Genomic DNA, 12,503 nt, shown 5'->3' on the forward strand with positions numbered 1-12,503 from the left:
TCCTGAAACAAAGCTTTATCGTTTAGGACTTTTAGCTTATTCTCAATTTGACTACTACTTGTAAAGAATAAAACAGCTACCTCTATTTCTTTCGCTGTGTCAAGGGTCCTAGGCTGGCTCTCATCTTCAGGTGATGACTGTGAGGATAAAGAAAAACAATCTTTTAATGAAAAAATACATGCAAAGGCAAACATTAAGGAAAACAGAAAACTCAACGAATTTCACTGCAAGAGAAAGAAGTACTAAGAATAGAAACCTCAGGACTACAACTTTTTAAAGCAAAATGAATTAAACATAATTATTAACATTCTGAAGTATTTTGTGAGTTGAGATACATCTATGCCTGATCAAAAAGCTACACTTTAAACAAGCATCAGTATCTCAATCAGTGGAGTCTGCTTTCAAAAGCAAGTAAATCTCTGACGAGGAGAAGACAGGAAGGAACCCAAGGGACGTCTTCAATTACCAGAGATCACAGCAGATGATTATGCACAGAGAACGTGAACGCCTCCCAGTCCCACTCTTAGAGATAATGCACATGTAAACAAGAGACAAATGTGTCACGGACAGCAAACAGAAACAGTAAGGCTGGACTGCGATTTATTTACCCAACTGTCAATTTCTACAAATTATAATTACATTACATATTAACTCTTTTTTCCTAGGATAAATTCTGAAAAGAGGAACCGCTGGATTGAAGGGCAGAGAAATCTTGCATTTTGAAACATGTCAGATTCACCAAACGAAAACTATCTGAGTTATTCATTCAGACTAACCAACAGGAAGGATAGAGTATAAATTAGAAGTTTCTTTTTAATTAATTTATTTGAAAGACATATGGCAGAAGGGGAGAGAGAGAGAGATGTTCCATTTGCTGGTTTACTTCTCACATCCTCCCAAAAGCCAGGGCTGGGCCAGGAGCCCAGAAATCCATCCTGGTCTCCCACATGGGTGGCAGACGCTCAAGCACTCGGGTCATTATCTGCTGCCTTCCCAGGTGTATTAGCAGGAATGCTGGATCAGAAGCAGAGGAGCCAGGACTCAAACCAGTGTGAACTTTACTATTTTTTCAGGCTGTGGGAAGAAAGTTCAAGTGCTAGGATTTTATGGCGGTCATCTGGAACTTTAGTTCTGCCCCCAGGACACCCACGGAGCAACAGCTCCCTGTGCAGCTGTGGACAGGGGACCTCCCAGACACAGGGCTCCTCTTGCTATGGTGATATGGACGTTCTGGAGAACAACTCCCCCTGCGCCAGGAGGGACATTTTCTGTTTCTAATCTTTGAGTCCAACTCAAGATACAACTACCAAGACTCTCTCCAAGTGCACTAGAGGTAGTTAACAAGTGCTAATGGAAGACGGCAATAAGGAAGCTGTTCACTTCTAACTGAGGTTCCCACCACTGCACTCTCACCTCATAATAAGGAAAAGGGCATCCCCTATCATGTCAGCCAACTTAGTTTCAAGCCAGTGAGCAAGCACTTCCTTTTTTGTCAGGGTACGTGGCACCCTGGTTCTTGAGTTGTAAACTCCACTTCTGAATCTCACATTCCCTAGATTAGGAGCTAATGACCAGGCTCTGGCCCGTGGATCCTGGCAGCTGAGTTACTCCTTTCTGTTTACTGTCCTGCACCCATGGCCTCCCCAGCGCTGGGCTGCCTTTGCAGGGGAACGGATTCAGCTGCCACACTGGTTAATCCCATGGTTTCACAACACTGAGTGACTAACACTTGAGGGCGGCAATAAATTACCATGTTTCTTTAGCGGCATTCTTACCGTCTCCAACTCCTGCAAGGTCCTGGAGTGCCCTCCTTTGGTTAAAACATCCAGTAAACTATCTGCCATCACGTACGGATAATCTTGGCATGTGGCCAAGAACTCATGGATGCTGAAAGAGAGTTGGAGAAGTCACTTCCATATAAATCATCTCCACTGGCTTAATCTTCCTATTGCAGCCATTACCCTTAGATGCCTTAGCTAATATGCCATGATGTAAAAATCTTCTGTCTAGAAAAAACCCTTTATTTACATACTAACGTTAAGTTTAGCATGATGAGAGAATTAAACAGTATCAAGAAAACAGTGAAGATGAAACTTGCTGGGAACCCTACAGAGGGAACTGAAGCCTCACTGGTGAGGGCCTGGAGCGCAGGCCTTCGGGATCCTTGCTCGGCACTTCACCATTCACTTCAGACTTTCAGATACATTAAAAGTTCTCAATGTCCTACCTCCAGTTGGACTCAGACCCTCTGCGTAACTCCATCTGGATGTCTAACAGGTATTTCAAGCTTAAAATACCTAAAACTGGAGTGGGCATTTGGCTCAGTGGTTAAGACACGGCTTGGGACATCTGTATGCCATATGGGAGTGCCTGGGTTCGAGTCCCAACTCTGCTTGCAAACCCAGCTTGCTAATGCACAGCCCAGGAGGGAGGTGATGGTTCAGGTACTTGGGTCCCTGCCACTCACATGGGCAACCCCTATGGAATTCCAGGCTCCTGGCTTTGGCCTGGCATAGCCCCGGCTATTGTGGACAATTGGGAGTGAACCAAAAGATGGAAGATCTTTGTCTGCCTTTCAAATAAAGTAAATTTTAAACATTTAAAATATCCAAAACTGACTGATGGATCTCCACTCAAAGGCAATATTCCAAAGTCTTGCCTTCTCCATAAATAACAACCACATCCTTCTGGCTCAGCCTGCAAACACCAGAGTCACCCTTGACCTCTCTCTCACACCCACTTTAATGGGTAAGAGCAATGCTACCGGCAGACTACTGACTACTTTCCAACACACTGCCACTCTCGTCTGTTCTGTTCCTCCATTCAAAAAAAATTTTTTTTTATTTGTATATGTGGTTCAACTTATTTGAAAAGCAAAGACATAGAGACAGAAATCTTCTATCTGCTGGTTTATTCCCCAAACACTCCAAATAGTCGGGACTGAGCCAGGAACTCATTCTGGGTCTCCCACATGGGTAGCAGGGACTCAGCTACTTGAGCTACAGCCTGCCTCCTCCCCGGGTGCCCAACAGCAGGAAGCTGGAGTTGGAAGCAGAGCCAGGACCTGAACACAAACACTGTGGTAGGGGATGCAGCTGTCCCACGTGGTGGCCAAACCACGTAACAAACGGCACGCCCCTCAACCCCACAGGTCCACTGTGTCCTCCTGCAGTCTATTCTTAACACAGCAGCAATAGATCCTTTTAAAATATAAGCCAGACATGGGTGCCTGTACTGTCTAACAACAGAACTCCACCCTTACGAAGCTTCACTCCCACTGATTACCTCTCTGAAACACGCTCCTTTTCACTCCTGCTCCTTGTGGTTCTTCTTGCTGTTCCTCGGGTCCAGCAGTCTGTGCACAGCTATTTCACTGCAAGGCTGGGTTCCTCCCCACCTTCAGTTTCTGTTCAGCCGTCACCAGCAGATTTCCCTGCCGGCCTCTCCCGCGGCTTTCCCTTCCTCCAAGCACTTAGCACCATCTGACAAGAGGCGCAGTCTGCCAATTTCTCTATGGAACCCCCAGCAGCTACAAGAACGCCTGCCACACAGTGGGCACACAGTACCTACTTGTGGAAGGTACAGATGACTAGTCCAGAATTTGTCTAAACTGGTGAGATCTAAAGGATATAAATGAGTTGATCTGAAACCACAGTCAGTTTCTGATTTAGGGACTCCTGCCTTGTAACAACTCCACCGCCAGAGCAAAGCCTTGGGGAATCTGTTCATATTCGCCCCTTTGTCAGAAAATTAGGAGACTGGTCAATGATCCATAATGAAAGCTAACAAGACGCCACGGCCAAGGAGGAGTAACACAGGCTCAATGCCCCTCCCTGAGCCAGAGCCATGTGAATCAGGATGGCAGCTCATTATGTTGATGGGATGCAAAGCTCTGTAACCTACCACAGAAACACCTAAAAATGGACTGCTGAGAGTGACTGCAATGCTCTGTCAGGTATGTGATGGTTCAGCCAGGCTTGTTGTGGGTTGCCTTAGGAACCCACTGTGTCCTTCACTTCCTGTCTTGTGGGAAATGCATTGTGGGTTTCCAAATAGGTCAAGTTTGCAACACAACTCATTGACACACAACACTGTTATAGTAGAGCAGATGGCACATCAACATTTTAAAGTAACAAACTCCTCAATGTGAATCAGCTGAGGTACACAGCATCTTCAAAAACATTTTTTGTAACAATTAAAATGCTACGAATGCCAAGTTTTCTCTTTAAAATATTTAGTTTTCATTACACGATGATAACTATGTGCCAATTAATAAAAGGTACTGAAAACACTTTCTACCAACTGGAAGGCCATCCCCAAGTTACCTCTGCACACTGTGAGACACAGGGTGCGATGAATATTGATTAGCTAGCTTGTAACTCACCTGAAATCACTTGGGAGATCAGGGTCTTCCCCGTATGTCGAATAGATTAAGTCAGAGTCGTCCTTGCTGATGTTTGCAAATGTGGAGTCATAATGCGGTGCATAAGAACTGTAGGGTCCATAATTCAAGTACAACACTGTTGGAAAAATTAAACACTGCAATGCTATTCTTTAACCTACATGTCAATCTATCCACTTGTTTCACCAGGTTACTTCCTTCTAACTTGACTGCTTTGACAGATATTCAAGATAGTATTTTCTCCCAAACAGACTTCTGTAAAGTTGCAATTAAAGTTGCTACAAAGGGAAGCGGGAAAAAGAACAAAATTTATTTTGAATACTAATACTCGACTTCCCACTTTCTTCTGAAGTTAATGAAACACCTAAGTGATGTTGTAAAAACATCATCAGGCGAGCTAATGAATAAAGCAATGAGTGGTGATTACAACTCCTTTCCCTAACTTAAGACAGGAAAGAGAAACCACAATACTGTGAGCTGGAGCCTCACCTGGAGTTACTTTGTTCCTTTTATCCTCTTTGAAGCCCTGCAAGGTATTCACTCCCGACTGAAGTCTTCCCGTTGTCATTCCCAATCTTACGGGGCAGTAGCCTGGTTCTAAAACAGAAAACCGAGCACACTGAAGGAAGCATATGTAGTAATGACCTATAGGGCACTTTGTTGAATGCTTTCCTGTGTATTCATGTCAGCTACAAGACTGTGAAGGTTGGATAGCCCTTAGAAAGTCCATTTATTTATGTATTTATGCATCTATCTATCTATGAGACAGACTGCCCCCATCCGATGGCTGCAATGGCTGGGGCTGGCTCACGACTGGAGACGGAACCAGGAGCCCCACTACTTGAGCCATCATTGCTGCCTCCCACGATCTGCAATAGCGAGACACTGAAGCCAACAGCTGGAGCCAAGAATCAAACTCCGGTTCTCTGATGGCGGATGTGGGTTACATACCTACCTAAGAAAGAAAATCAGAGCTCATAAAGGAATGTAGCCAAGACCAAAACCTGGGACTCTCATTATAGCTTACTGCTTTCTGGAATGCTTTACAACCATGTTAAATTTCACTAAGGGGCCGGCGCTGTGATGCTGGCACCCCATGTGGTTGCTGATTCAAGTCCCGGCTGCTCCACTTCCCATCCAGCTCTCTGCTATGGCCTGGGAAAGTAGTAGAGGATGGTCTAAGTCCTTGGATTGCTGCACTCAAGTGGGAGACCTGGAAGAAGCTCCTGGCTCCAGCCTTTGGATCGGTGCAGCTCTGGCCATTGTGCGACTCTGCCTTTTAAATGAGTTACATGATGCAGGTTAAGCTGCTGCTTGTGACACTAACCAAGTTCAAGACCTAGCTACTCTGCTTCTGATCCAGCTCCCTGCTAATGTGCTAGGGAGGGCGGCAGCAGCAGATGATCCAAGTGCTCAGGCCCTGGACACCCACGCGGGAGACCAGGATGCAATTTCTGGCTTCTGGCTTCAGCCCGGCCCTGTCCAAATTATTGGGGTCATTTAGGGCAAGTGAACCAGCAGATGGAAAATCTCTCCCAGGCCGGCGCCGTGGCTCAATAGGTTAATCCTCCACCTTGCGGCGCCGGCACACCGGGTTCTAGTCCCGGTTGGGGCGCCGGATTCTGTCCCGGTTGCCCCTCTTCCAGGCCAGCTCTCTGCTGTGGCCAGGGAGTGCAGTGGAGGATGGCCCAGGTGCTTGGGCCCTGCACCCCATGGGAGACCAGGAGAAGCACCTGGCTCCTGCCATCGGATCAGCGCGGTGCGCCGGCTGCAGCGGCGGCCATTGGAGGGTGAACCAACGGCAAGGGAAGACCTTTCTCTCTCTGTCTCTCTCTCTCACTGTCCACTCTGCCTGTCAAAAAAAAAAAAAAAAAAAAAAAAAAATCTCTCCCTGCCCCCTGCCATGCTCTGCCTTTCAAATAAATAAATCTTAAAAAGAAAGAAAGAAAGAGAGAAGAGAACTCACGATGCTCGAAGGATAAATTACTACCTACGAAATGCATACTTGTAGTACAATGGAGGACAGCCTTTAAACATGTGATCTGGGGCTGGTATTATGGTGTAGTGGGTAACGCTGCTGCTGCCTACAATGCCGGCATTCCATGTGGGTGCTGGTTCGAGTCCCAGCTGCTCCACTTCCAATCCAGCTCCCTGCTAATGCTCCTGGAACAGTAGCACAGGATGGCTTAAATCCTTGGGCCCCAGTACCCATGTGAGAGGCCTGGAAGAAGCTCCTGGCTTTGGCCTGGCTCAGCCCTAGCAGTTGCAGCCATCTGGGGAGTGAAACTGCAGATGGAAGATCTGTCTCTCTGTTTCTATGTCTTTAACTCTGCCTTTCAAGTAAAGAAGTATTTTTTTTTTTAAATGTGATCTCTATAAACCAGGAATGAATCCCTGTAATGAAACCGGGAATATGGGACAAGAACAGGAACAAGAGGTGGGCACCTATGAGAATGGAAAAAGCTGAACCAGGCCAAATCCTGCACTATGCAACAGGAAGAACTCTCTCTGGAGGAAGACCCTTGGCTTCTGCAAATCCACATCGTGCAACAGAGGCTGCTGCCAAGGTGACGTGCGAGGAAAGTGCTGCCGGGTGCCTCACACGCCTAAAGCAGACCTCTCCTTGGAGAACAGTCCAGAATTTGATTTCCTAACAGGTATGGGTAGCTTTACCACGAGGCTGAAGCTGAGAAGATGAACAGGGGTATCTTGCTCCTTAAACAAGTGAAGTGGCCATTGAGGAAGCTGTTGTGCCCATGAAGAGTGCAGTCGGCTTTGCTTGCCTTTGATATGCCTGCTGGAGCTGGAAACCCAGGAAACCACACCCAGAGCTGAGAGCGGACACATGGCCAAGAAAGAAGCAGGTCTTAAAGAGTCACCTAAATCAAGTCAGCTGCATCTCCTACCACCATATTTTCAACACAGCTGTAATACAAAGGTAATATGCTCAATCCTGAGGCTGTTACTTTGACCTATGTATGATCATATATAATTCTACTATGAAAAGTTCACAGAAAGTAAAAGATGAACTTTGTTTTCAAAATGCAACACTGGTTCCTCACGCTCCGTCAGTGTCCTCCTGCAGAGGGCTTAATGGGCTCGCCCTGTCTTCAAATGCACCAAATGGCTTGCACTTTAACGTTCTGTCATGCTTGTCTCTGCCATTCTTTCTCTCCCACTAACCTTTCTGGATCACCGAAATATCATCTTCAAACAGTAGGTAGGTGCCCTGTGCTATGTACAATGACAGGGGTGCTTCTCCTGGGCACTTAGGCCTGACACAGACAGTCCTCAGCAATGCTCATACCAAGGCAACTCCTGAGCTGATGACCCCTCCCCCACTATATAAGCAACTCTACCCTTGACAGCACCTAGGCCAGAGCAAGTGATATTGAAATTCTGTAGTTACTCATTTTTGTATAACCAATTATCTCTTTTCATAACAATATAAAAAGGGGTATTACATGAATAAACAATCTCAGATTAGCTTATCATGATTTTCCCCTCCAATGAAGGGCAAAAAGTTCCTACTCTTACATTAATTTTCAAAATATTTCTTACACTATTGCCACTAAAACACCATCCGAGAAAACAAAAATCTGAGTGAGGTTCTGTAAGATTCCCAACCTTTATAAACTTTTTACTAACCACAGTGCCAAACATTTCATTAAGTTCAAGTACTCCGTTACTAAGGTGCTATGCGGCACGTTCATGAATTCTATTCACCAAAACAAAAAAAGTAAGCGATATGAGGATATGAAACCCCTCTAGAAATAACCAAGCAGATATACCAGTCTCTCAAAACCAGGGCTGAATCCTGTGGTTCTGCTACTGGTGAGTAAATGGCCTTTGAGTTTATAGAAAACTCAATCTTCAGTGCCTCTCTCAGGACGACGGAAGTCAGGCTAGCTGTTACCTTGAAATACAGCTGCTTCACGGATAGTAACACAGATGGGCTTGATGACCTTCAGGCCTGCTAAATGCTGTTGCTGTCCACTACCCACAGCACCAAGTTCATGCACATTCTCACTGTGGACCTACCTCCTACAATGGGATCCACAGGATGGAGAAGCCCCAGTGTAGTTGTTCCATCTGGTTTCCTTCTTTCAAATTCACACTGCAATGATCCAAAGTATTCAAAAGAGATAAACAGGCCTCTACATCCCAATTCTACCTATACTCACACCTATGTCACTTTAAATCAAACTAAATCACATGAAAATGCTGATTTTTCACATGTGTTTCCACAGACAGGTGCTGATGGGCTACAGAAATGGAGATTAGGGAAACCACAGAATTGTAGAGTTGTGTGGGTCCTGAAGTCCACCTCGTTCTACCCTGACTGTCCGAAAAGGAGCCTACTATCGGACCAGGGAAGGGAAATGACTTGCGCAAAGTCATGTACAAATCCACCTGGTTTTCAAGTCTTAAAACTAACATTGCTGGGCCCAGTGATGTGGTACAGCAGGTTAAAGCCCCGTTCTGCAGTGCTGACATCTCATGTGTCCCAGCTGCTCCACTTCCAATCTAGCTCTCTGCTACAGCCTGGGAAAGCAGTGGGAGATACGCAAGTACTTGGGCCCCTGAACCCAAGTGGGAGACCTGGAAGAAGCTCCAGGCTCCTGGCTTTGGATCAGCCCATCTCTGGCCGTTGCAGCCCTCTTGGGAGTGAACCAGTGGATGGAAGACCTCTCTCCCTCTCTGCCTTTCAAATAAGTAAATAAATCTTAAAACAAAACAAAACAAAACAAACCCAACATGCTAAACAATTTCAAAAGACCACAACATGAATGTTTCTCGCAAACTTAAAAAAAAGTAGTTCACTTTCCAATTTTGCAACAAACTGTCACACACACACACACACACAAACCACCCAAACCCAAAAACCTAGTGGTAGAGGATAAAACGGGTCATGCTCTCTAACGGCAGACATGTTACCAATTTTGCCTGAGTGATGCCGTGCTCCACGACAGGTGTGGATGAAAGCACAGAACAACCTGAAGGGCAAGGTTCAGGCGGACAGGAGAGAACAGAAAAGCTCGGTCACCTGACTGTTCACCAGCCGCCTGGTCAGCTTTCCTCCAGACTCCTTAACGATGCGGTCAATCTGCTCCTGCTCCCTTTCTAAATTACTGCTTTTAAATTTATCTTCAAGTACATCTTTATCTTTCCTGAAAATACACATTAATACTAAGTGAAAAAAAAAAAAAAAGCAAATAATATGAAAACATTAAAAGGAATTCCAAGTATAAATACAACCAAAGCGGAGACAACTGTATTATCATCCCAATTAGAATTTTGCTCCTTAATGATCTGGTAAGGGCCCCCCAAAATGCTCAAACAATAAGAAAAACCTAGTATGTTGGCTATTTAACTCTTTCTTTGTCCAGTGTTACCCATCTAATGGTTTTCTAGGTTCATCCACAAAAATGAATTCTACCTTAAATATTACCTTGAATGGGGAGGAGTATACAATTTGCTTCTTTAAAGTTTAGCTTTTAAAACTAAAATTTAAAATAGACACTTGCCGGCGCCGTGGCTCAATAGGCTAATCCTCCACCTTGCGGCGCCGGCACACCGGGTTCTAGTCCCGGTTGGGGCGCCGGATTCTGTCCCGGTTGCCCCTCTTCCAGGCCAGCTCTCTGCTATGGCCAGGGAGTGCAGTGGAGGATGGCCCAGGTGCTTGGGCCCTGCACCCCATGGGAGACCAGGAAAAGCACCTGGCTCCTGGCTCCTGCCATCGGATCAGCGCGGTGCGCCGGCTGTAGCGGCGGCCATTGGAGGGTGAACCAACGGCAAAGGAAGACCTTTCTCTCCCTGTCTCTCTCTCTCACTGTCCACTCTGCCTGTCAAAAATAAAAAAAAAAAAAAAAAAAAAAAAAAAAAAAAAAAAATTAAAATAGACACTTAAAAATGCGTAAATCTCAAAAGCAGAACAAAGAACCTGTCACAGGTATTAGGTTCTCTGCAACATGAGAAGAAATCCAAACTGGTAACTACAACCTTTCCCCGAAGTGGACGGTGAGGTGCTGGGCCATCGGAGCTGGCTGTCAGTGGTCTGAGCAGGTGCACGTGACTGCTGTCCAGCCACGCTGGCCACTGCCTGCGTGGTCCAGACATTCATTACTGCTCCTTCCAGCTGACGTCTAGTGGAAACCATGCACATCTCCGATAGCCCATCTACGTAGGGAGCAGCTCTAACAGTGCTTACGCTGCTGAACTCCTCCTTTATGGAATGAGGGAACGAATACACATTTTTTTCTTAAACAAATAGTTCTATTTAAATAAACTCACTGAAAATAGGAGTCCCTAAAAACAATTTACTAGTTTTAAAAGTACTTTGGGAAGAATCCACATTTCCATCTGTTTTCTGAGCCATGTGTGGACAACCACACAGAGAACTGTCTCAGAAAAGGGCATCCCGTCAGCACATGGACTTGCCTGACAGGAGGCCACCGCCAGTGACTGAGGACAGTCTTCCCAAGTTAGCCCCGAAACACGACTTCCCCCCTTTCCAGTTTGGAAAGACAGTTTAACCCTTAGTATTCCAAAGAGTCTTTACTTTTTATTGTCCTTATTGGGACTTCTGAAGGCTTGTGCTTCGGTCTCTCCAGAGTCTTCCCTCTCTCGCGGCCAGCAGCTGCTGTCCTCCCCGCTCTGTGCCGTTTCAGTCCTATCTTTCTGCTTTCGAGTTTTTTGCAAGTCTGCCATGAAGTCTATACTTTGCTTCAGGCTCTGAATCCTTTCCTAAAAATATTCAAAAACAGTCTTATTGTATGCCTGCCATTCACTTTTAAAGTAATGCATTTTTCTCAGTAAGTTTGCACTTGTCATTAACAAGGGAAAAAAAAACAATTAAAAGCAATTATACCAACAAAGTATTCTATTTAAGAACCAGGACATTAAAAATCTATCCCCTCAATTCAGAGAACTTAATTTTCAACAGGAGACAGCTTTACAACTTTACTGCACAAGAGTTAAGGGAAGAGAAAGTATGAATTAAGATTAACTATCCTTGGAGGTACTGAATTTGAATTTAGAAAGTGAAATTTAGTTTACTAGGACACTGAGATTTTTCCATTTATAAGACCTGCTGAAACTTAAGAACTCACTGGGGGTATGAAGACAAGGCACCTTTATATTGTGGAACCGTAGGATCACTCAGGACTGACAACATGATGCCTGGAGAATCAACACTCACCAGCACAGCTCCTCTCTCCAAGTGCACAATGTTTCTACTAACTAAGAAGTCGTTTCTGTTTTGAGAAACAAGCTTACTTTTCCACTGCAATGACATGCCATGTGGCTAAGGGCTTGAGGTCTCAAGGTAGTTTTAAAAAGAGAAATCTGCTCCTCCTAGAGACAAGCTGACACTGGGTAAAATATGAAGTGCAGGCTGCACGGCCACGGCAGGGCAGACTCTGTGGATTAACAGACACTAAGACCTGGGGAGGGCCAGAGGTCATTTAACAACAGTGCAGCCCAGAAACGCTCTGTGACTCACCCTCATGCCACAGAACTGGTGACTAAAACCAGACCTCTTGTCACTCATGACAGGCCTTTTCTCACTGCACTATATTCTATTAGTAGTACAGATAGACCCTCAGAACACAGATCCTGCTATTTCTTTTTCTTTTTAAGTTATTTATTTTATTTGATTTGCAAGGAAGGGGAGACGGTCACTCCCCAAATGCCTACAACAGCTGGGACTGGGCCCATACCCAATCAGGAAGCTGGGAACTCAATCTCTGTCTCTCACATGGCTGGTAGGGATGCTACCTCCCAGGATGGACCTTAGGAAGAAGCTGAGCTGGAAGTGGAGGCAGGATCTGACCCACACACTCTGACACAAGATGCAGGTATCTTAACCACTGGGCACACACCTGCCCTTCTGTTACTTTTACTGGGCTTTTAAAGTAATCTTAAAACTATTTTCCTTTTTCCTATCCTTTAAAAGAAATTTACTTATTTGAAAGTCAGAATTACAAACAGAGATCCTCCATCCATTGGCTCACTCCCCAGATGGCTGCATAATAGGTCAGGGTTGGGCCAGGCTAAAGCCAGGAGCCAGGAGCTTCACCCAGGTCTCCCATGTGGGTGA

The 12,503-nt window shown here is 45.4% G+C and overlaps 1 protein-coding gene across 1 annotated transcript in view; it reads right to left on the reverse strand.

The window, feature by feature from the left end:
• Positions 1-12,503, reverse strand: part of BRD7 (bromodomain containing 7) — a 43,645-nt gene that overhangs the window by 3,885 nt on the left and 27,257 nt on the right. Inside the window, exons 7-13 of the mRNA XM_002721347.5 lie at positions 10,965-11,149; positions 9,450-9,573; positions 8,444-8,519; positions 4,892-4,999; positions 4,385-4,520; positions 1,776-1,887; positions 81-137 (exon numbers count right to left, since the gene is read on the reverse strand). Of these exons, the coding sequence (XP_002721393.2) occupies positions 81-137; positions 1,776-1,887; positions 4,385-4,520; positions 4,892-4,999; positions 8,444-8,519; positions 9,450-9,573; positions 10,965-11,149 (798 nt within the window). The remainder of the gene's footprint in view (positions 1-80; positions 138-1,775; positions 1,888-4,384; positions 4,521-4,891; positions 5,000-8,443; positions 8,520-9,449; positions 9,574-10,964; positions 11,150-12,503) is intronic.

This window comes from Oryctolagus cuniculus, chromosome 18 (genome assembly GCF_964237555.1).
Source record: "Oryctolagus cuniculus chromosome 18, mOryCun1.1, whole genome shotgun sequence".
NCBI classification, from domain to species: Eukaryota; Metazoa; Chordata; class Mammalia; order Lagomorpha; family Leporidae; genus Oryctolagus; species Oryctolagus cuniculus.